This window comes from Conger conger, chromosome 13 (assembly GCF_963514075.1).
Source record: "Conger conger chromosome 13, fConCon1.1, whole genome shotgun sequence".
NCBI lineage: Eukaryota > Metazoa > Chordata > Actinopteri > Anguilliformes > Congridae > Conger > Conger conger.
Window position 1 is genome coordinate 41,722,726 of NC_083772.1, and position 24,767 is coordinate 41,747,492.

Consider the following 24,767-nt stretch of genomic DNA (forward strand, 5'->3'; position numbering starts at 1 on the left):
GGGTCAGAAAGTAAAAGTCCTGCCATGAGTTTCTTCCACCCACTCAGCCAGCTGATTTCACAAATTAGTTCTACCTCCTGGCTGAAGAACTGTGATAATCTAGCAAATCTAGGAGATTGGAACAAAATACTTGGGCGGATTCTTTGTTTCCGAAGTAAACTAAAGACCAGGCCATCAGTCAACTTCATTGACGTCCAAGGCCCAAAGGCACAAAAACTCTACCAGAAAATCTGGACTAAATTGAGATTCATATCCATATTCAAAATTGGATTTTGTCGAAGGACTCGGCTTTGTATAGTCACTAAGCAGGCTGTGAGACTGACCCATAGTTTTGCATGGTTACTAAGCAGGTTCTTAAACTGGCCCATAGTTTTGTATGGTTACTAAGCAGGTTGTTAAACTGGCCCATAGTTTTGCATGGTTACTAAGCAGGTTGTTAAACTGGCCCATAGTTTTGCATAGTTACGAAGCAGGTTGTTAAACTGGCCCATAGTTTTGCACAGTTACTAAGAGGGTTGTTAAACTGGCCCATAGTTTTGGATGGTTACAAAGCAGGTTGTTAAACTGGCCCATAGTTTTGTATGGTTACTAAGCAGGTTCTTAAACTGGCCCATCATTTTGTATGGTTACTAAGCAGGTTGTTAAACAGGCCCATAGTTTTGTATGGTTACTAAGCAGGTTGTTAAACTGGCCCATAATTTTGTATGGTTACTCAGCAGGTTCTTAAACTAGCCCATAGTTTTGGATGGTTACTAAGCAGGTTGTTAAACTGGCCCATAGTTTTTTACAGTTATTAAGCAGGTTGTTAAACTGGCCCATAGTTTTGTATGGTTACTAAGCAGGTTGTTAAACTGGCCCATAGTTTTGGATGGTTATTAAGCAGGTTGTTAAACTGGCCCATAGTTTTGTATGGTTACTAAGCAGGTTGTTAAACTGGCCCATAGTCTTGGATGGTTACTAAGCAGGTTGTTAAACTGGCCCATAGTTTTGCATGGTTACTAAGCAGGTTGTTACACTGGCCCATAGTTTTGCATGGTTACTAAGCAGGTTGTTAAACTGACCCATAGTTTTGCATGGTTACTAAGCAGGTTGTTACACTGGCCCATAGTTTTGTATGGTTACTAAGCAGGTTGTTAAACTGGCCCATAGTTTTTTACAGTTATTAAGCAGGTTGTTAAACTGGCCCATAGTTTTGTATGGTTACTAAGCAGGTTGTTAAACTGGCCCATAGTTTTGGATGGTTACTAAGCAGGTTGTTAAACTGGCCAATAGTTTTGCATGGTTACTAAGCAGGTTGTTACACTGGCCCATAGTTTTGCATGGTTACTAAGCAGGTTGTTAAACTGACCCATAGTTTTGCATGGTTACTAAGCAGGTTCTTAAACTGGCCCATAGTTTTGCATGGTTACTAAGCAGGTTGTTACACTGGCCCATAGTTTTGCATGGTTACTAAGCAGGTTGTTAAACTGACCCATTGTTTTGCATGGTTACTAAGCAGGTTCTTAAACTGGCCCATAGTTTTGTATGGTTACTAAGCAGGTTCTTAAACTGGCCCATAGTTTTGTATGGTTACTAAACAGGTTGTTAAACTGGTCCATAGTTTTTTACAGTTATTAAGCAGGTTGTTAAACTGGCCCATACTTTTGTATGGTTACTAAGCAGGTTGTTAAACTGGCCCATAGTTTTGGATGGTTACTAAGCAGGTTGTTAAACTGGCCCATAGTTTTGCATGGTTACTAAGCAGGTTGTTACACTGGCCCATAGTTTTGCATGGTTACTAAGCAGGTTGTTAAACTGACCCATAGTTTTGCATGGTTACTAAGCAGGTTGTTAAACTGGCCCATAGTTTTGCATGGTTACTAAGCAGGTTGTTACACTGGCCCATAGTTTTGCATGGTTACTAAGCAGGTTGTTAAACTGACCCATAGTTTTGCATGGTTACTAAGCAGGTTGTTAAACTGGCCCATAGTTTTGTATGGTTACTAAGCAGGTTGTTAAACTGGCCCATAGTTTTGTATGGTTACTAAGCAGGTTGTTAAACTGGCCCATAGTTTTGTATGGTTACTAAGCAGGTTGTTAAACTGGCCCATAGTTTTGTATGGTTACTAAGCAGGTTGTTAAACTGGCCCATAGTCTTGGATGGTTACTAAGCAGGTTGTTAAACTGGCCCATAGTTTTTTACGGTTACTAAGCAGGTTGTTAAACTGGCCCATAATTTTGTATGGATACTAAGCAGGTTGTTAAACTGGCCCATAGTTTTGGATGGTTACTAAGCAGGTTGTTACACTGGCCCATAGTTTTGGATGGTTACTAAGCAGGTTCTTAAACTGGCCCATAGTTTTGTATGGTTACTAAGCAGGTTGTTAAACTGGCCCATAGTTTTGTATGGTTACTAAGCAGGTTGTTAAACTGGCCCATAGTTTTGTATGGTTACTAAGCAGGTTGTTAAACTGGCCCATAGTTTTGTATGGTTACTAAGCAGGTTGTTAAACTGGCCCATAGTTTTTTACGGTTACTAAGCAGGTTGTTAAACTGGCCCATAATTTTGTATGGATACTAAGCAGGTTGTTAAACTGGCCCATAGTTTTGGATGGTTACTAAGCAGGTTGTTAAACTGGCCCATAGTTTTGCATGGTTACTAAGCAGGTTGTTACACTGGCCCATAGTTTTGGATGGTTACTAAGCAGGTTCTTAAACTGGCCCATAGTTTTGTATGGTTACTAAGCAGGTTGTTAAACTGGCCCATAGTTTTGTATGGTTACTAAGCAGGTTGTTAAACTGGCCCATAGTTTTGTATGGTTACTAAGCAGGTTGTTAAACTGGCCCATAGTTTTGGATGGTTACTAAGCAGGTTGTTAAACTGGCCCATAGTTTTTTACGGTTACTAAGCAGGTTGTTAAACTGGCCCATAATTTTGTATGGATACTAAGCAGGTTGTTAAACTGGCCCATAGTTTTGGATGGTTACTAAGCAGGTTGTTAAACTGGCCCATAGTTTTGCATGGTTACTAAGCAGGTTGTTACACTGGCCCATAGTTTTGCATGGTTACTAAGCAGGTTGTTAAACTGACCCATAGTTTTGCATGGTTACTAAGCAGGTTCTTAAACTGGCCCATAGTTTTGGATGGTTACTAAGCAGGTTGTTAAACTGGCCCATAGTCTTGGATGGTTACTAAGCAGGTTGTTAAACTGGTCCATAGTTTTTTACAGTTATTAAGCAGGTTGTTAAACTGGCCCATACTTTTGTATGGTTACTAAGCAGGTTGTTAAACTGGCCCATAGTTTTGGATGGTTACTAAGCAGGTTGTTAAACTGGCCCATAGTTTTGCATGGTTACTAAGCAGGTTGTTACACTGGCCCATAGTTTTGCATGGTTACTAAGCAGGTTGTTAAACTGACCCATAGTTTTGCATGGTTACTAAGCAGGTTGTTAAACTGGCCCATAGTTTTGCATGGTTACTAAGCAGGTTGTTACACTGGCCCATAGTTTTGCATGGTTACTAAGCAGGTTGTTAAACTGACCCATAGTTTTGCATGGTTACTAAGCAGGTTCTTAAACTGGCCCATAGTTTTGTATGGTTACTAAGCAGGTTGTTAAACTGGCCCATAGTTTTGTATGGTTACTAAGCAGGTTGTTAAACTGGCCCATAGTTTTGTATGGTTACTAAGCAGGTTGTTAAACTGGCCCATAGTCTTGGATGGTTACTAAGCAGGTTGTTAAACTGGCCCATAGTTTTTTACGGTTACTAAGCAGGTTGTTAAACTGGCCCATAATTTTGTATGGATACTAAGCAGGTTGTTAAACTGGCCCATAGTTTTGGATGGTTACTAAGCAGGTTGTTACACTGGCCCATAGTTTTGGATGGTTACTAAGCAGGTTCTTAAACTGGCCCATAGTTTTGTATGGTTACTAAGCAGGTTGTTAAACTGGCCCATAGTTTTGTATGGTTACTAAGCAGGTTGTTAAACTGGCCCATAGTTTTGTATGGTTACTAAGCAGGTTGTTAAACTGGCCCATAGTTTTGTATGGTTACTAAGCAGGTTGTTAAACTGGCCCATAGTTTTTTACGGTTACTAAGCAGGTTGTTAAACTGGCCCATAATTTTGTATGGATACTAAGCAGGTTGTTAAACTGGCCCATAGTTTTGGATGGTTACTAAGCAGGTTGTTAAACTGGCCCATAGTTTTGCATGGTTACTAAGCAGGTTGTTACACTGGCCCATAGTTTTGGATGGTTACTAAGCAGGTTCTTAAACTGGCCCATAGTTTTGTATGGTTACTAAGCAGGTTGTTAAACTGGCCCATAGTTTTGTATGGTTACTAAGCAGGTTGTTAAACTGGCCCATAGTTTTGTATGGTTACTAAGCAGGTTGTTAAACTGGCCCATAGTTTTGGATGGTTACTAAGCAGGTTGTTAAACTGGCCCATAGTTTTTTACGGTTACTAAGCAGGTTGTTAAACTGGCCCATAATTTTGTATGGATACTAAGCAGGTTGTTAAACTGGCCCATAGTTTTGGATGGTTACTAAGCAGGTTGTTAAACTGGCCCATAGTTTTGCATGGTTACTAAGCAGGTTGTTACACTGGCCCATAGTTTTGCATGGTTACTAAGCAGGTTGTTAAACTGACCCATAGTTTTGCATGGTTACTAAGCAGGTTCTTAAACTGGCCCATAGTTTTGGATGGTTACTAAGCAGGTTGTTAAACTGGCCCATAGTCTTGGATGATTACTAAGCAGGTTGTTAAACTGGCCCATAGTTTTTTACGGTTACTAAGCAGGTTGTTAAACTGGCCCATAATTTTGTATGGATACTAAGCAGGTTGTTAAACTGGCCCATAGTTTTGTATGGTTACTAAGCAGGTTGTTAAACTGGCCCATAGTTTTGCATGGTTACTAAGCAGGTTCTTAAACTGGCCCATAGTTTTGTATGGTTACTAAGCAGGTTGTTAAACTGGCCCATAGTTTTGTATGGTTACTAAGCAGGTTGTTAAACTGGCCCATAGTTTTGCATGGCTACTAAGCAGGTTGTTAAACTGGCCCATAGTTTTGGATGGTTACTAAGCAGGTTGTTAAACTGGCCCATAGTTTTTTACGGTTACTAAGCAGGTTGTTAAACTGGCCCATAATTTTGTATGGATACTAAGCAGGTTGTTAAACTGGCCCATAGTTTTGGATGGTTACTAAGCAGGTTGTTAAACTGGCCCATAGTTTTGCATGGTTACTAAGCAGGTTGTTAAACTGGCCCATAGTTTTTTACAGTTATTAAGCAGGTTGTTAAACTGGCCCATAGTTTTGTATGGTTACTAAGCAGGTTGTTAAACTGGCCCATAGTTTTGGATGGTTACTAAGCAGGTTCTTAAACTGGCCCATAGTTTTGCATGGTTACTAAGCAGGTTGTTACACTGGCCCATAGTTTTTTACGGTTACTAAGCAGGTTGTTAAACTGGCCCATCATTTTGTATGGTTACTAAGCAGGTTGTTAAACTGGCCCATAGTTTTGGATGGTTACTAAGCAGGTTGTTAAACTGGCCCATAGTTTTGCATGGTTACTAAGCAGGTTGTTAAACTGGCCCATAGTTTTTTACGGTTATTAAGCAGGTTGTTAAACTGGCCCATAGTTTTGTATGGTTACTAAGCAGGTTGTTAATCTGGCCCATAGTTTTGTATGGTTACTAAGCAGGTTGTTAATCTGGCCCATAGTTTTGTATGGTTCTGGTCTGTGTTTAAGCATCTCTATACCTGTGCTGGGAACAGGCCGGTCCTCCTGTCTCTCCTGGGCCTGTGCTGTAGAGGGGGCGGGGCTAGTGCCGTCATAGCGACTGGAAGACACTGCACAGTACAGGGCACCACAGGACGGGTTAGGCAAATGACGTAAAAATTCAGCTATGATAACACTTCAACGTCTGTCTACAACTCGAACATTAAAGAATGTGTCATTACGAAGGACGCCAGTCTGAGACACAAGGCAGGGCAGTGGTGTCTAACCCTGTTCCTGTAGCTCAAACGTTGTGCCGGTTTTCACTCCAACCCCAACAAAGCGCACCTCACCCGACAGTTAGAGATCTTGTCGAGCTGCCAAGTAGTAGAATCAGGCAAGCCAAATCAGGGTTGAAATGAAAACCGACCGGATAGTAGGTCTCCAGGAACAGAGTTGGGATCCACGGTGATAGAGGACATGTCAGCAGTCATACGTAACACAGCAAAAGTGCTCACATTTACATTACATTTATTAGGCAGTCGGCTTTATCCAAAGCGACAAAAAGTAAGTGCGTGCCAGAGTTCGTTGGACCGACTGCAGAACACAGGTAAGATGAACAACAATCCTCATAAAGCACCAGTTATCCATCGCCATGAAGGTCAAGTCTGAGGTGAGCGCTGGCTAAGTCAGTAACTTCGACCACGGAAGCGCTGTCGGCCTGCGGCGGGGGGAGGGGCGACTCACAGCTTCCGGAAGAGTCGGAGCTCTGGGAGCCCCTCTCGCGGGACTCCTTGTCGGAGGCGATCTGGCGGGTGATGATGACGTCGATGAAGTTGGCGGCGGTGATGGTGGTCTTGCCGCGGGTGCGCAGCTCCTCCTCGATGCGCGACTTGGTGGCGGGCGGCCGCTCCCTGCCGGCCTCGCCGGGGGGCTTCCCGCCGGGCAGCGCGGCGAACGGCGAGCCGTCCTGCCTCTGGAGCGCCGGCTCGGCGGGCGGGGCCGGTCGCCGCGGCGACAGGGCCCGGCCCACGTCCAGCTGAGGGGACGCCAGCGCCGCGTCCACCAGCGCCGCCAGGGTGTCGGGCGGGGGGGCGCCTCGCCGCGAGCCCGCCAGAGAGGATGATGGGATATGCCTGGAGGAGGGAAGAGGACGGCGGTCAGGCCACGCCCCCCCACCACTGACATCATCACTATGCGCCAAAGTGGGCTCAAACGCACCCCTGAGGGATAAGGTTACGGCTAGCCAGGCTACAGCAACGTAATAATGTCTCTCAAAGCCCAGAGAACAGAGGTTTCCTACTCCTTTACTTTTTTTGGTCTTATTTACAGAGCCCTTTGTCTCGTCTTGAACTTAACTTGAACTGGATAAATGTGGTCAGGTACAGCGCCCAGTGTCAGAATGTTTTCACAGGTTGTCGCGGTAGCGTAAGTTTCACTGGAAAACATCAAATTATCATGTTGAGATGTAGTGCAGCTGATAATGTCCTTTGACCAAAATGTGTACTTTGTTTTGATATTTCTTTCTTCTGGAGCACCTCTTTTGCACCACAACATAATTAAAAGTTACCATTTTTGCTTACTTGCGTCTTTTTTCCAACGGACTTCCCTTGAATTTTGAGTGGTATGTGAGTTTTCTTCTTGATATTTAAAAATGATGAGGCACCCAGCAGTTCTTTTTGACTGTTGGACATTCAGATGGGACAGCGCTACCACCTTACAAAGCCAAACATGCTACGTTTATCAGCTGCCATTCTCACCAAAACACCCAAATGGTCCCGCATTGTACAACTACCCAGGGGTTTATTTGAGGTCCAGATATCCATAAGACATTTGTGTGGGTTTAAGTACCAAAAACAATCTCTATGCAATTTTCCATGCCCATTCTCCAGCGCCTCTCATGAGCTTTACCAAGAACAGGCTGTTTTAGTGACTGTCTTTAAGGCTCATTGATATCAGTGAACCTGTGTTCTGATTGGCTGGATTTCTCTGGGAAAACTGAACACCATCTGTGCAGAGCCAACTTGGATTTGAAGGCGGACATATGAGCGTATAGTTGTGAGTTCATAAAGTTGTCCAAACGGCTGGTTTAAATGCACTTTTTTCATATGGATTGTGTGGATTTACTTGGAAACTTTCACTCCTTTACGATCCACACAGCAAGGGACATGTCATATTCCCCAACACGGGACCTTAAGGAGCGCACAGAGGGCGTGCGCAGTGAGAGTGAGCGCGGGCGGACTCACGGCAGCGGGGTGATGACGCTCTTGCTGTTGGTGTTCTGGAAGATGCTGGGCCTCTGCTGCACCCCGCTCTCCTGCGGCCTTGTGGAGGGGGAGGGGGAGCGCAGGTAACCACGGCTACCAGGCCTGCCCTGCGGCTCAGCGACTGGGCAACGGACAAAGAGGATTTAAACCACGAAACATTCCGAGGCTCAACGCACTGCCTCTTTTCAAGATAAAGATCTGTTAAGACTTACTGAAACACCAATTTTTATTACAAGTAAGTACATGGAGGATTTGTAATATGTATTCTGAACAGAAACCCTTATACAGGGCAATCTATCCAGCTCATGAATTATACATCATTCATTTAAGTAGCTGGAGATGTAGGACTAATATTCCAAAGCGTTTTCTTTTCTTTCTTTTTTTTTTGGCTGAACCGGCTGAATTTTGATTACAAGATATGTGTATATGCAAACAAATAAACAAACAACCAAACGCTTATTTGACTTTGGTTTATTACTGTGTTTGTTAAACAGCTGTCGGAATGATTCTTAGGCCCCATTAAATCAATGTTACTTGGCTAACTAAGCTAACGGCTAACAGAGAGTTAGCTACACATAGGGCTTCAGCCCGACACGTCCCTCAATTCATCACATAACTCATGGTGAGCAGCTAAGTGGACCTGGATCTAAAAATGTGAACTATCCCTTTAAAGGCTTCACCATGCTTCAGACAAAATGCTTCGGACCAGGCAACGCTGCCATTAATAGAGAGAGGCGGGATTTTCAGTTTCGGAAAGTTACAACAGAAATTCGGACACAGCCCTCCCTGCTATTCGAAAGTCGGAAAGGAGTTTTCCGGTGCTTTCCGGCATTCCGGACAGCGGTTTGCGTGGAGCATGAGGAAGCCAGAAGAGCCCAGTGCTGTGCTCTCACTGAGGGCGAGAGGCAGGTCACTCTGACTGTGTGGCTGTGCGTCTGCAGCGCCCTGAACTCACCTCCACGCAGGTACTCATTGGCCACCATGCGCTCCCGCTCCCGGTCTCTCTCCCTCTCCCTCTGCTCCCGGTCCCTCTGCTCCCGGTCCCTCTGCTCCCGGTCCCTCTGCTCCCGGTCCCTCTCCCTCTCCCGCTCCCTCTCCCGGTGCTCGTGGTCGCGCTCCCTCTCGCGCTCTCGTTCGCGCTCTCGTTCCCGCTCGGCGTTAGCTGCTGCATTGGCATAGTGGGCTGGGAGTCCTGCAAACAGCACACAGTTACAACACCAGCCTCTCCTCATCGCCCTATATGTCGTTTACAGAGAATATCAGAATACAGAATACAGAATATATTTTAGCCTCTCGGGGCGAATTGCAGCCGGTAATAAGAATGTGCTGGATTGTGCACAACATCACTGGACTGGCTGGGTCACATGACCGCCAGCGCCACACGGGAGCACCTGTCCGCCATTTTGCAACATAACGCTCTCTCATCAGCACCGTCTCAGACGAGACTCCTGCCAGGGGTTAAGCACTCACATAAAACACGGGGGACTGCTCCCTCAGTCCTGCCAAGGGTGGGGTTTCTCACCAAAAGATAAATGGTTGGCATTTATATAGCGCCTTTATCCAAAGCGCTGTACAATTGATGCTTCTCATTCACCCATTCATTCACACACTCGCACACCGACGGCGATTGGCTGCCATGCAAGGCGCCGACCAGCTCGTCAGGAGCATTTGGGGGTTAGGTGTCTTGCTCAGGGACACTTCGACACAGCCCGGGTGGGGGATCGAACCGGCAATCCTCCGACTGCCAGACGACTGCTCTTACTGCCTGAGCCATGTCACCCCCCAGATAAGACAGGAGTGTGTGAGTGCATTTCGGACCTGGGGAAATGGACGCCGGGTTGAAAGGTCGCGGTGGGAATGGAGCCTGCCCTCCAGGGATGTAGCCATACCGGTCCAGAGGGGGCGTGCCCGCCACCCCGGGGTGGGCCAATAGGATTGCAGGAGGCATCTGGGCCAGATCAATAATCCCTTTGCAGGCAGAAACAAAGCGAGAGAGAGAGAGAGAGAGAGAGAGAGAGGGAGGGAGGGAGGGAGGGAGAGGGAGAGGGAGAGGGAGAGGGAGAGAGAGCCAAAACACATAAAAAACACCGCAATAAATCATACAACCTCATCACTTTTACAGACTTTATGACTGTGAAAGTTCTGGTACAGGTACAGCAGGGTACGAAAGAGAACTTAAACATTAAACCCATCAATGAGCTCGAATAGATGAGCACAACCACCGGCAAAGAGACTTACGTTATTTCTGTTTAGCGAAGTTTGCTGTGGATTTGCTTCTGGGCTTTAGGTAAAAGTGGGCTACACACTTTAAACCAATTTTTTTACCTACAGCTCTAACAACCAACAGTTTCGAACAAATCCCACTGCAAACTCCAAAAGTACAATAAATAAATTAAATATATAGCAATTTATTTTAAAAACATGATGTTGTCACAGTTGCCACTGATTACAAAAATTATTCTCTCCATAGAGTAGAAATTGCATGACCAGTTCACCCAATTCATTTTGCCGATTAATGAACTGAGTAGAGTAGAGATGGAGCCCAAAGCTCCAGTCCAAAGAGCACACCCAGGCTGGGGGTGACGGACAGGTGAGCCCGGTACCTTGGGAGCCAGGAGGATAGGGCACAGCCAGCTGCTGTTCCCGTGGTGACATCTGCTGGGAGGTGATGTAATCGCTGAGGATGGTCTGGCGAGTGTTCTCCATGGCGTACAGCTGGTAGGTGTTGGGGTAACCGGCGGGGGAGGGGTGTCTCTGGAATAAATACGCGGCTAGAGGGAACAGACAGGAGAACAGAGGTCATTCACATCCAGTGAGTCTCCACAGGTACCTGTAGACCAACACAAACCCCCCCCACACCAGGATCCACAGCATATGTTCTCTGCAGGGATCATGGTATACGCTGACCAGAACATATAGGCTCTGTATCCTTATTGGTGAGCGTCTGCCATTGGTGAAACATCAGCGTTTCTTCACATTCTGGCACATCATGAATATCCTTAAACCCTTTGAAGAGTAGGATTCTTGGAATGTTCTTTCAAAATTGCAGGTCAGTGTTCTAGAACTCCATTGCACCAGCATTGACTGTTGCAACATCAGCATTCGAATGTTCAGCTCAGAACATTCTAATCCCGCATTTGTACCCTCACCCCACAGAGGGTTAAGAACGGAGACGTTAAGAAGAGGGGCGTCAAAGCCATGCCTACAGCTCTGAAGCCTCCTGCCGTCACCTGGATCACCGGAGTGAAGGCACATCCGTGTGCAGAATCCCGAATGTCAGACAGGTCCGTGCAGCATGTGTATGTGCCAGTCTCAGAAACTGATTTGACTGATTTGGGGGAGGGGGGGGGGGTACCTGGGTCCATGCCTCGGTGGAAGGCGGCAGTAGGGTCCAGGTGGGGGAGGTGGGCTCTGTACACCTCTCCGGGCATCATGACGCGGTGGTGGGGGTCGTAGGGCCCGTGTTCGGCCCCCGTCCCGGGCGACTTGGCGGGCGCGGCCTCCCTCTCCCGCTGCGGCGGGGCGCTCTTCCGCTCGTGCCCGGCGCCCTTCCCGGCGGGAACGCTCCCTGGGAGGGAAAAGAGTCCGATAACCTTCCCCGTTTCCCCGCAGCGGCCCTTGTCGCTATAACTGACACGCCCATCGCTGAGACCGGAGCTGCAGTGAACTTCAACCCCGTCGCTGTCTCAGTTGTTATATCACGTTATTATCGACACCCCACCCCCCAAATGACATTATTATTATTATTATAATAAACGATCTGGAGTGCCAGCGGCCGTACCTTCCTGCGAGGCGCGTGCTGAGGAGCCGGGCCCGTAGGCTGCCAGGCCCCGGCGGCCGGCCTGCTCCTCGTACCCCCCGGGGCTGAGCTGCGGCCGGCCGGGGTCCAGGTGCGGGGAGCGCAGGACGGAGGCGGTGGAGCTCACCACCGAGGTGTGGCGGGCCCTCTCGGGCTCCAGCGGGGCCGGGCCCAGGGCGGGCTTGCTGGGGCCCGACAGCAGGGACTTCACGTTGTGCTTGATGGCCGACTGGCCCATGCCACTGCCCTCGTACTTCAGCGGGGCTCCCTGCGCGGCAGACAGACAGTGAGACGATGAGTACATTACGGTTATTAAGCTGGTGCTTTTATCCAAATGGACTGACCGTTCATTCTAATAAGCAGGGGGAAACGGCTGCATGGGTGGTATTGTGGCTACACCGGGGCTTGAACCACCAACCAACCAGGTCCCAGTCATGTACCTTAACCAGTTGACAACCTTCCAGGTCCCAGTCATGTACCACTACGCTACATGCTGCCCCTGTGTTCCCCTTTACTCTTACAGGGTAGGTTTTTGTTTTTACAGCAACACCCTGCTAACTACCCTCCCAATTACCCTAAATCTGCATGTCATTGGATTGTGGGAGAACCTGGAGGAAACCCAGGATGGGTGTTACTGCTCAAGTACAGGCTTGACCCAGGGTAATTTATCGAGCTGTCAGCAAATTAAAAAACAAGGCGACCGTCTGGAAGAAACAGCAGTACGCAGACCGCCGCTGACCCCACCTGGGACAGGGAGCCGGGCGGGAGGTCGGGGGTTTTGCGGCTGCCCCTCTCAGAGAGGTCCTGTCGGGGGATCTCGTGGATGGAGCGGCCCAGCTCCTTGATGGTGTTGACCCCCTCGTAGGGCTTGCCCTTGCTGATGCCCCCGTCGAAGGAGCGCACGGGGGGGCTCTCCCTCTTCGTCTGCTTGCCGTACTTGTGCCCGTCCTCGAAGGCCTCGGCCGCCCCCCGCGGTGTGCCTACGCGGGCCGAACAGAGGCGCTGCACGTTAGCCGACGGCCATCGCAAACTGACAACCGTCAAGGTTGAGCAACCAATCGAAAATCAATAATGATAATAATAATTTGTTATTTCGTTATTTTGATTTCAAATAATGTCTATTAAATCCAAAGTGAAAATGGATAAACTACATTTTCCAACGATCCCAACAATTTAAATTCCATCTGGCATGACTCTTGCAGTTTGAAGTTTTGATGCATTCAAATGTTCAGACAAGCTGTTCTTCCACATAAAATATAAAAAATGAGGTAGCCATTGGGGCTTGGTTTTATTTGACAGTAAGGGGCTTGTGGAGTTCAACTGCTTCTGACAGCATTTCCCTTGCTGTCTCAACCTGTTAGCGAAGGCAATTTGTTCACTAAAGTTACCTTAGAAGAAAAAAATTGTGGTTTTTAAATACAGTCCCATTTGTTCTGGCACGTGCAGCCTGAATTCTAAGGGCTTTTGACAAACACTGATGATTAACAGTACCTGGGTATAATATAAAATGGATATAAAAGTTAACGATGGAACATGAAAACCAGGAGTGAGCGCAGAGCTGGATGAAGACGAGCTGAACGGAGGACACTACCTTGCATGATGGACCCCGGGAGCTGGCCCCTGTCTTTGGGGTCGGGGTGGGGGCCGTCTCTCGGCATGGCCCGGCTCACCAAACCTGCAGCGGGGAGCACAGTGCTCAGAGCTCAGGGCACTATGGGCTCGCTCAGACACCTGACCTCCGTGCCGAACGCAGCCCGGGGAGCATCTGCCCTTCTTCTTAAAAGCAGTGTTCCTATTATTAGTTTATTTCACAATTTATAACATTTCTGTGAATGTGGCAGTTAGCCTGGGAGGCTAATTTTCAGTCTGTAGACGCAGGGCAACATGTCTTCAGACTGTGGGAGGAAACCAACCAACACCGGTGGAGTACCCTGAGGAAGCCCTTGTGCACACAGGGAGTTTCCTCCGGGGGGGAACCGGGCCAGCTGGAACTCAAACCTGCGCCTTGCTACCTTTGCTAATGACTGCTTTGCGCCCTGTACCAGTGTAAGGAGTGCAGCAGCTCGAGCAAACACACTCCTGTAACCTGTAGAACATACAGCACTACAGGATACAGGCCAGTCACAGTACCATGCACCAGAACATCAGAGGAGTGTCTCCTGACAACGTGACAGCTGCCAATCGCTAACAGCCTGTTGGTACCTACCTTGTGAACAGGAACTAATCCGAGGAAGGGTTGATCACCGAATACTACCCTCCCCTAATGACATGACGCCCACTGGATCCCACTGGACTGCCAATGACAGGCCTGCGGCCAAGACTCAGACCAGATATGTCTCGGCTACTGGGCCTAGCCTGTGCTTGTGTAAGCATTGTGTCCATGTCTGCACTGATATACACAGTATAAGAAAGCACCAATGCGCTTTAGTTATTAAAAAATAGTGTTGGACGACTTCATTTTCAAACTTTGCAAATTAATGTTCTTTTTTTTTGGGGGGGAAATGTTTTTTTGCTCCAATATTTTTAATGTCATCTACAGAAAGAACCGAACCCAGTATTTTGGGGTTAGAAGCAGAAGCATTCCTCAGCGGATAGGGAGAGTTCTGAGACCCCACCAGCAGGGGGCAGTACCTTCATAAAGTGCAGACTCTCGGAGGGGGGGTCCGGTGCCCATGGAGCCCTCCATCATGTCGTGGGACCGTTTGAGCTCCCCTCCCACCCGGGGACTCCTCATGCCCTCTCTGGGGTTCTTCATGGCTTTGGGAAAGAGGGCCCGCACGTTACTTTAAACCTCTCATGTGCGAGATCACACATATGTGATTAAAAAGCTCTTAATTGAACGTTCTAATTCTGATGTAACAAGCAATACTGACGGGCGTTCAAGATGACAAACCATAGCCAACATATTCTCAATTTCTCCAGTTTGCCATAAATGTTGAGCTAATGTTAGAGATAATGTAAGACAGTCAGTCACAGACATAAGCTCACAGTAACAGACATCACACAGTAACAGACACATGCTCAGTCACAGACATCACACAGTAACAGACACGCGCTCACAGTAACAGACACACTCTCACAGTAACAGACATGTGCTCACAGTAACAGACACACTCTCACAGTAACAGACATAAGCTCACAGTAACAGACACACTCTCACAGTAACAGACATAAGCTCACAGTAACAGACACACTCTCACAGTAACAGACACACGCTCACAGTAACAGACACACTCTCACAGTAACAGACACAAGCTCACAGTAACAGACACACTCTCACAGTAACAGACACAAGCTCACAGTAACAGACATGCGCTCACAGTAACAGACACACTCTCACAGTAACAGACACGCTCACAGTAACAGACACGCTCACAGTAACAGACATGCGCTCACAGTAACAGACACACTCTCACAGTAACAGACACAAGCTCACAGTAACAGACATAAGCTCACAGTAACAGACACACTCACAGTAACAGACACGCGCTCACAGTAACAGACACGCTCTCACAGTAACAGACACACTCACAGTAACAGACATGCTCACAGTAACAGACACACGCTCACAGTAACAGACACGCGCTCACAGTAACAGACACGCGCTCACAGTAACAGACATAAGCTCACAGTAACAGACATGCTCACAGTAACAGACATAAGCTCACAGTAACAGACACACGCTCACAGTAACAGACATAAGCTCACAGTAACAGACACGCGCTCACAGTAACAGACACGCGCTCACAGTAACAGACACACTCTCACAGTAACAGACATAAGCTCACAGTAACAGACACACTCTCACAGTAACAGACATAAGCTCACAGTAACAGACACACTCTCACAGTAACAGACACACGCTCACAGTAACAGACACACTCACAGTAACAGACACAAGCTCACAGTAACAGACACACTCTCACAGTAACAGACACAAGCTCACAGTAACAGACATGCGCTCAGAGTAACAGACACACTCTCACAGTAACAGACACGCTCACAGTAACAGACACGCTCACAGTAACAGACACGCTCACAGTAACAGACACACTCTCACAGTAACAGACACAAGCTCACAGTAACAGACATAAGCTCACAGTAACAGACACACTCACAGTAACAGACACGCGCTCACAGTAACAGACACGCTCTCACAGTAACAGACACACTCACAGTAACAGACATGCTCACAGTAACAGACATGCTCACAGTAACAGACACACGCTCACAGTAACAGACACGCGCTCACAGTAACAGACACGCGCTCACAGTAACAGACATAAGCTCACAGTAACAGACATGCTCACAGTAACAGACATAAGCTCACAGTAACAGACACACGCTCACAGTAACAGACACGCGCTCACAGTAACAGACACGCGCTCACAGTAACAGACATAAGCTCACAGTAACAGACACGCGCTCACAGTAACAGACATAAGCTCACAGTAACAGACATGCGCTCACAGTAACAGACATAAGCTCACAGTAACAGACATGCGCTCACAGTAACAGACATAAGCTCACAGTAACAGACACGCGCTCACAGTAACAGACACGCGCTCACAGTAACAGACATAAGCTCACAGTAACAGACACACGCTCACAGTAACAGACACGCGCTCACAGTAACAGACACGCGCTCACAGTAACAGACACGCGCTCACAGTAACAGACATAAGCTCACAGTAACAGACATAAGCTCACAGTCGTAAGAGACGATGTGGCCGCTCTCGCCCTCGAAGATGACGTGGCCCTTGGAGAAGGCCTCGCCCCTGGGCCTCTCGGGGTTGCCGTGCTCCTCCGTGGCCAGTTTGGCGATGGTGCCCTTCAACAGCACGTCCACTGCCACGCCCGGCTGGGACAGGGCCGGCGTCCCCTGCACAGGGCCACACACCCAAAACAACGGCGGTCAGAATCAACTGTCATTTTATGTGCTAATCCAAAGCAACGCAGTCAGCGCACACTGAGGGTCTTAGGAACGCCTACGGAACACAGGTCAGATCAGGTCCAATTCTCCTAAAGTATCAGTTATCGATAGCCAAGAAGATCAGGTCTAGTTCACACAGTAAGCACTGACTTCAGTGAAGTTATGGCTAAGTCTTAAACTAGAAGTGAGGCGTGAATAGAAGAGACAAGTTAAAGAGCTACAACATCAAGATGAAAGCAGTGTGAAAAGAATAGTTGAACATAAAAGCAGTGAAAGATGAATATATAAGATGCAAGTGACGCATGAAAATGATCCTTGACTGGGGTTAGCCCAGGAGAGTAGTGTTAAAGTTGGACATGGTACTGTCAGGAGATGTGTCTTCAGACCAGGGCGGAAAATGGGCAACCACAGGCCAGGTATTCTAGCTATTTGTGCGGCCCTTAAAGATTAACAGCTGGCCTCTGTGAGCGATATGCCTCCAGGCTGATTGGGAATCATTCAGTCCTGTGAAAACCTGCACGATTTTGTGGCTCATAACCAAAATACAGTAGCGCACAAAGCGACGCTCGTGTGTGTGTGTGTGTGTGTGCGTGTGTGTGCGTGTGTGCGTGTGTGTGTGTGTGTGTGTGTGCGCGTGTGTGTGTGTGTGTGTGTGTGTTTGTGTGCGTGTGTGTGTGTGTGTGTGTGTGTGTGCGTGCGTGGGTGTGTGTGTGTGTGTGTGCGTTTGCGTGTGTGTGTGCGTGTGAGTGGAGGCGACGTACCTGCGTGATGGAGCCGGGGCGGAAGGGCTGGGCCTCGGAGGACATTTTGGCAGGCGTTCCCATGGTTACGCCCCCGTCCTGACCGGCAGAGGTAGGGTTTCCTGCACACACAGTCAACGCCCCGGGGGCGGGGGGAGGTCAGAAATCTGGACCGAGGTTGTTAAGACTCGCCAAACACACTGAACACCTTCCTTCCTACTGACTAACATCTCACCTCCTTTTGAAGGAAAGCACTAGTTCATAAGACTGCTATTCCCTTACTGAACAGCAGGTGGCATAATTATCTGTCCCTCTGGGGGAGGCAATCTGGCATTTCTCTCTCCCACACCCAAGTTTAAAACAGTTTGAAGGCTATGATTTAATTGAGCGCAGCCACTTTCTGCTCTGGGTCACAGAGGGGCACAGATCTATGAAGCTACCACTCACCTCCCTCTCCCAACTTTTCTGGACATTTCTGCTCTTAAAATACATAAAGCAAAATAGGACAGGAGTGCCACACACACCAAAACGCCAAAACGCACACACACACAGACACACACACACACACACACACATACACATGTACATGTACACAAGCACACACACGCACGTACACACACACACACACACACGCGCACACATACACATGCATGCATGCGCACACACACAGGCAAACACACACACACACACACACACACACACACACAGACGTATATGCATAAACACACGCGCACATATACACACATGTACACATGCACTTACACACACATATGCACACACGCATATATACACACACATGTACACAGATACGCACGTACACGCACACACATGCGCGCACACACATATACACACATGTACACACACTTGCACACACACACACACACACACACACACACACACACACACACACACACATGTGCGTGTACACACACACAGACACACACACACAAACACACACACACATACACACACACACAGGAGATTCTGGGGTGAGGGTTAGGAGACGTACCCCTGACCATGCCCTCATACTGGGCGCGGGTGAGGTACCCCTCCGTGTGCGAGCTCTCCTCTGGCCTGCCGTACGATGCTGCAGGAACACAAAGCACAGGAGCCCTGCTGTTACAGCCACCGGCCAGAGGGGGCAGTACACACTCCACAGCACCTTTAGAACTACAGTCACTTGGGCAGTGATCTCACCATGTAACACACCCTGTACACCACCTTTAAAGACAAGCTGAAACGGAAGTTTTGAGCATCCAGAGCTTTTCCATCCACTTCCTGGAAAACCAGATTTTACCAAAATGTTTTATGTAATCGAGTACCTACCAGCAAGCATGTCTGTCATTGAAAAGTCTGTCAATTTTCCATTCCCCTCCAAACAATATCCTTTTCACTCAGCGCTGCGCATCCTCATTTGAAGTGCCCCATCTCATTCGACGTCAGTGAAATCCACTCCCCGCTCTTCAAAAACCTCCCCCTGAAAGATCGGTTTCACCCGTGTACACATCGCATCGCTTCCGTTTCCGCTTGTCTTTAAAACTACAGCCGTTAGCACAGTGGTCTCACCGTGTAACATCCACACCACCTCTAAAACAACAGCCGTTAGCACAGCGATCTCGCCGTGTAACCCAGGCTCCACACCACCACAGTGATCACGACTAATGACACTGCGATTCCACAGCAATAAATCAGTGTCTGAGCGGCGAGGTGTCACTTAATCCGGCTCCAGACAGCGAAGCCGCGGCTGGAACAGAGCGTGCTAGAGCGTCCAGCCCCCCCCTCCCCTCCCCACCCCCGCCTCTCCCTACCTGCCGTGGCGGGATCCGGTAGCCTTGGCAACCCCAGCGATATGGACCCAGCCACGCTCTTCGCCGCCTCCTGACCGTACGCGGCTTGGCCGTGGGATGGCAGGTACGTGCCAGGAGTTCCCTGGAATGTCGAAAACACGGGGGTGGGGGGGGGGAAACAAGGGAAAGGTTGTGGTGAGACTCCAAAAGCTCTGCCACGGAACACTCGGCCAGCGGTGGGACAGCGGGAACAAAGTGTCACTGGGGTGAAGGAACAGTCAGGTACACACCGTCGAGCGCGCACCCCGAGCAGGCACGCCGAGCAGGAACGCCGAGGCTACAATTTCACCGATTACCTCGGCCAACATTTCAGGACGTACATCAGTGGTTCCCAAACTCAGTCCCGGGGCCCCCCTGTGTATGCTGGTTTTCACACAGGAACACAGTTCCCCCCCTGTGTATGCTGGTTTTCACACAGGTACACAGGTCCCCCCCCTGTGTATGCTGGTTTTCACACAGGTCCCCCCCCTGTGTATGCTGGTTTTCACACAGGTACACAGGTCCCCCCCTGCGTATGCTGGTTTTCGTTCCATTTCAGAACCTTAACAAGCTGTTCATTTTATTTCTTAATAATGTGCTTTTGAGGGTTTTGATGAATTATTTACCCTCTCAAGCCACGTTATGTCAGAAATAATTAAGAATAAAATTCCCATTCAACAGCAAGGAAATTTACAGCTTGTTAAAAGTCCAGGGATTGCAATTGTGGCTGGAATGAAAAACCAGCATACAGTGGGGCCCTGGGACCGAGTTTGAGAACCAATGATACTGCATATGGGGCACTCCAGTGTATGCTGGTTTTCGAGATAATAATATCATTCTCTTGATAGATACTGAAATCAAACAGTACAAAATAATCTAGTTTTTAAATCAAGATACAAGGTCATATTGATTATCATCCCATCCTTGCCATAGAGAATGCAGCAGAAACATTACCCCCCTCCCGAAAACGCCTCGCTCACGCCTCACCTGCGAGATGGAGCCCCCCTGGATGAAGGCCGGCTTGTCGGGGGGCTTGGCAGACGGGATGAGCGGGGGCGGAGACGGAATGTTGGGGGGGCGCGGGCCGTGCCGGGGGAACGGGCCGCGGGGCGAGTCCTGGAGGTTCGGGGCCCCCTGGTTCGTGCCTGAGGGGGGGGACACGGAACAGACCGTCATGTCCTATCCTTCATCATTCAGCCAGCTCAGGGAACACCAGGAGGTGGGGGAATAAAAGGGGTTGCCAGCAGAAAAGGGTAAATCCAAAAAAGCAGGTAAAAAAGAAAAGGAATAAAAAGGCCACTACAAAGGACTAAACGTGTGAAGTTACTCGACGTAAACACCACGGGAAGGGAGCATTTTCCACGGTCAGGAATTTTAGCCGTCATTCACAGCAAAGAACATCGGCGCGCCGCGGTTGCGGTTGCCGTAGCGCACGGCGCTAGCTTCCCGCCGCGGCGCTAAGCAGGCCGGGGCGCAGCCTGGCAGAAGCCCACTGAGGAAGTGGGCGTCCGGGCGCCCGGCCTCACCCCTGCGACACTCAGACAGAGGAGAGCTTCCGCCGGCAGGGCTGTGGCGGCGTGAGAGAGGAGCAGGGGGGCGGTCAGGCGGCACGGCGGTGCCTCGGCTGACCTGCGGATGCACTCGCAGCAGAGGGCCCGGACGGGCCCCCGAATTTAACGCCCCCGCGGCGAGGCGAGGCGCGGCGACTTAGCGCCGGGCAGGGAGACACAGGGGGACACACACACACACAGAGTGGGATTAACGGCCGAATATTCAGGGAGAGAGCGCGGCTTATCTTCCTACAGGGAGACGATGAGGAAATAGGGTAAAAATAAAAGGAAACCAACATTATGATAAAAAAATTAAAAATAATACAATAATATAATAGTTTTTCATGAAAACCCACATAAATGGAGAGGACGTAACTGGAGCTCCTACACGTAACAGGCTGCTGGTAACACCGTATTCTAATAAACTGCAAAGCTTGCGACATGGTCTCCAGCAGCTGAAAATGAGACAGCGTGTGCCCATGTGCTCATTAAACTGTGGGTTCATGCTCTTTCGTGTTGACAAACAGTCCGTGATGTTTTGCTCTGACGCACTCCCGCGCGAGACAAAACAACCTCGGTTCATCTGAGGGTTACGCAAATACCTCCAGCGACTTTTTAATACTCCGAAGCATGATTCTCTTTGAGAGGGGAGCAGAAAAGAAAAATAAACTAATTCCATTCTCTCGGATTCATTTAAACAAACAAAACCACAGAATGCTAGTCTCCAGTGGGATTTCAAAGAGCTGCAGACTCCAAAATACAGAAACAATAGGGCTCACCCTAAAGGCAGACTGCAGTTTTGCTTTGTTAATGTTCACACTTGATTCATAGAATCTGGCAGGCAAAGTGCATCCTAAATAAAATACTTAATTGGGCTAAATGTTACAGAGAGGTAAATTCTAGTGGCGTTCTGCTCTGTAGCTAATTAATTACCGAAAGCTACCAATATCCCACAGCCTTGGGTCAGACAGAAGCCAATGTGCCATCATCAGTAATAATGAACTGGCCAAGGGGTAGTGATTCCACTACATGCAGATTTATAACCAGATTTACAATCTTCCATCCTATCTATGACTAGATTTCCCCTCTACCATCCCATATCTAAGACTTGTAATCAATAATTGCAATTAAAACTTGGATGACTTAAATACATACTTAAAAACACATTGCTTTCAGGTCTTTTGCTGTGTTTAATTTGTTCTGTTGTTCGACTGAACTACAGTCTTAAGCCGAATGCTATTTCCATGCTGTCTGCCGTTCATGTATTGCACAACATTTCATTCTTTTAAAAAAGAAATTAGGACTCCTGTCTTCTCATTGGTCCAGAAGTGAGGGCTTGGTGCTTGCTGTGACAATAAACTAGCTGGCTGACTTCAACACCCACCCACCTAGCGAATGAGTCAGACCTGGATTCAAATAGTATTTCATTTGGATTCAAATACTTTTCTGCGCTCTATTGCTCTTGCCTGGTGCATTTGAGCCCGCAGGGAGGAGCAGATGGATGGCCGGACTCTTCTTCTTCTTCTTCTTCATTTGATCCAGAGATTGATGGAGGCGAACAATCTTCAGGGAAACTTGTTAAATGTTCCTTCCAAGAGCTAGAGGTTAGGAGGCTCCCAAAGTCTTTTCTCCCGAAGGCTGCAGAAGTATTTTTTCAGAACGCGTGATATATAAATGATCGACCTGCGGATCCACCTCTCCCCACCTGTCACAGATCTGCCAGGTCTGGAATTGATGTGGCTTTGAACTTATGTTTGCAGGAGCAAGGACATTCCGTTTGCGTTAACGAAAAATTTCTGTCTTTTTAATTTTCATTTTTTACCCCTTTTCCTGTTTCCCGTTTCCTTTGTTGCCTCCCCTGATGGGCGGAGCGAGGAGCAAGGAAGATGGCGAAAACATTTTGGGATCATTTGATTTGTTCCAATACCTCAGGCAAGGTTACTCAAAAGCAGAAAAGTATTTGAATCCAAAACAAACTATGTGAGTCCAGGGCCTGGAATGACTGCATGTTTAAGAGTCGTAAAGGGAGTGAGGCGTTTACACGCTATTCATTTGCGGATTATTATGTGCAACCCATCTCATTTGCATTCCATACAGTATATTCAGAATAAGGGCCTCACCGGGTTATTCAGAATAACGTGTTCACAGAGGCTGTATCGTAACCGGAATGCTTGAGTTTTCCGAATAAGATCGGAATAGCGACGTGCATGTAAACTCGGGAGCCTGCTGGGGAAAAACTAAAGTTCCCAATCCACACTCAGGACTCGTAAAGGCAGGCGACCGGAACCTTCCGTGGCGTTCGCAGCCGAGGAGGAGGAGGAGGAGGAGGAGGAGGCGGCCACCTTCTCTGAGGGTAACGAGCATCGCAGACGCACGCGTCCTCGCGGATTCCCGAAAAGGTCCCCCTTCCATTACCGCATTCCTCTTCCGAGCACACAATGTCCCCGACACACAAGGAAGCCTCTGTGCCTCGGGCCGCACATTAATAACTCCTCACCAAAATAGCTCCGGACGCTCGTAACGCCTCGCTGCCGCCTCGAGCTGACACTCAACTCCAGGACCGCTCTGATCCGGGTCGTTCCCCGAGTCCGAAAGCATGATTTCTCTTCAGCACTAAAGCAGACACGGGCGAGACTTTAATAAAAGACGCGGATTGGACAACTGCTTGCTGCATCCTGTGTGCAGGCAGACGCGGATTTTCGTGAACTTTCCGGATTCTTTTCAGTCTGAGGCCTCCTGAGCCAGAGTATGAGAAGAGTAACCAAAAGCCTTTAGACTTCTGATTATTTGCCTGCCTCCTTTCTGGAACATCCAACCGGTTCAGCAGCTTCCCTTCTCTCAGCCAATAACAACAGAGATAATGTGCAGACTGCGTACGCTGGCCAGGCCCACAGCACGCAGTCTGAACGCAGCGCATGTGAGCAGGCATCTTCAACGCCGTCCCCAATGTGGCTCGCGAAAGCAGCCGGCCAAGAATATATACTTACACGTGTCAGAAAGAATCATGAAAGGCTGCAAACCAACTAGCAGGAATCACGAGTCTACAAAAAGGCACTGTGCTCTCCCTGCGGGAGACATGTTAATTATGAATTACAGTCGAAAGCCGCCGCAAAGTCGCCGTTCATTTAAGGAGATAACCCCACGGCCTCCGAGGCATTCACTACAAATGAAAAGACTCTTGTCTTAATATAGTACTTAATATAGTATATAAAAAACCCCCCCAAAAAAACCAAAAAACAAAACGAAAAAAAAAAACAACCTCCAAGCTTCTTAAAAAGGAGGGAAATGCCCGCTCGGTTGGCTTTGAGAGTGTGGTGTGGCTCAGTCTGGGTTATTCTGCATTGGGTGAGGGGGCAGGCTTACCCTCCCGGTCCAGGACGGTGGGGCTCCTGGAGGAGATCCGGGAGCAGTGGGGCGGCCACCTCTCGGGCTCCCCCGGGTCCTGGCGCCAGCGCTCGTCCTGGTGGGCGGACTCGTGCGCGGCCGTGATCTGGTGCTGGAACATGGCGTAGCCGCTGATGGGCCCGAGGGGCACGCCGGACGGGGCGAAGGGCACGGACGCCTGGGGGGGAGAGACAGCGGCGCTACCACCCCAAATCTGCTCCCAAACCAGCAGCAATCTCCCACACTGGGGTGTTTATAAGGGCAGTGTTTGGGGTGCTTATGGGGTGTGGTAAGGGCAGTGTTTGGGGTGCTTATGGGGTGTGGTAAGGGCACAGTGTTTGGGGTGTTTATGGGGTGTGGGTAAGGGCAGTGTTTGGGGTGTTTATGGGGTGTGGTAAGGGCAGTGTTTGGGGTGCTTATGGGGTGTGGTAAGGGCAGTGTTTGGGGTGTTTATGGGGTGTGGAAAGGGCACAGTGTTTGGGGTGTTTATGGGTTGTGGTAAGGGCAGTGTTTGGGGTGTTTATGGAGTGCGGTAAGGGCAGTGTTTGGGGTGCTTATGGGGTGTGGTAAGGG

The 24,767-nt window shown here is 48.6% G+C and overlaps 1 protein-coding gene across 4 annotated transcripts in view; it reads right to left on the reverse strand.

The window, feature by feature from the left end:
- LOC133107727 (nuclear receptor corepressor 1-like) overlaps positions 1-24,767 on the reverse strand; it is an 82,771-nt gene that overhangs the window by 8,704 nt on the left and 49,300 nt on the right. For all 4 annotated transcript variants that reach the window (XM_061216856.1, XM_061216854.1, XM_061216857.1 and 1 more), the window contains 17 exons: positions 24,174-24,372; positions 20,248-20,405; positions 19,243-19,363; positions 18,444-18,521; positions 17,456-17,556; positions 16,472-16,643; positions 14,393-14,518; positions 13,353-13,436; positions 12,506-12,741; positions 11,744-12,029; positions 11,318-11,530; positions 10,566-10,733; positions 9,781-9,930; positions 8,918-9,154; positions 7,942-8,083; positions 6,443-6,831; positions 5,740-5,829 (listed from right to left, as the gene is read on the reverse strand). In XM_061216856.1, coding sequence (XP_061072840.1) covers positions 5,740-5,829; positions 6,443-6,831; positions 7,942-8,083; positions 8,918-9,154; positions 9,781-9,930; positions 10,566-10,733; positions 11,318-11,530; positions 11,744-12,029; positions 12,506-12,741; positions 13,353-13,436; positions 14,393-14,518; positions 16,472-16,643; positions 17,456-17,556; positions 18,444-18,521; positions 19,243-19,363; positions 20,248-20,405; positions 24,174-24,372 — 2,950 coding nt within the window. The remainder of the gene's footprint in view (positions 1-5,739; positions 5,830-6,442; positions 6,832-7,941; positions 8,084-8,917; positions 9,155-9,780; positions 9,931-10,565; positions 10,734-11,317; positions 11,531-11,743; positions 12,030-12,505; positions 12,742-13,352; positions 13,437-14,392; positions 14,519-16,471; positions 16,644-17,455; positions 17,557-18,443; positions 18,522-19,242; positions 19,364-20,247; positions 20,406-24,173; positions 24,373-24,767) is intronic.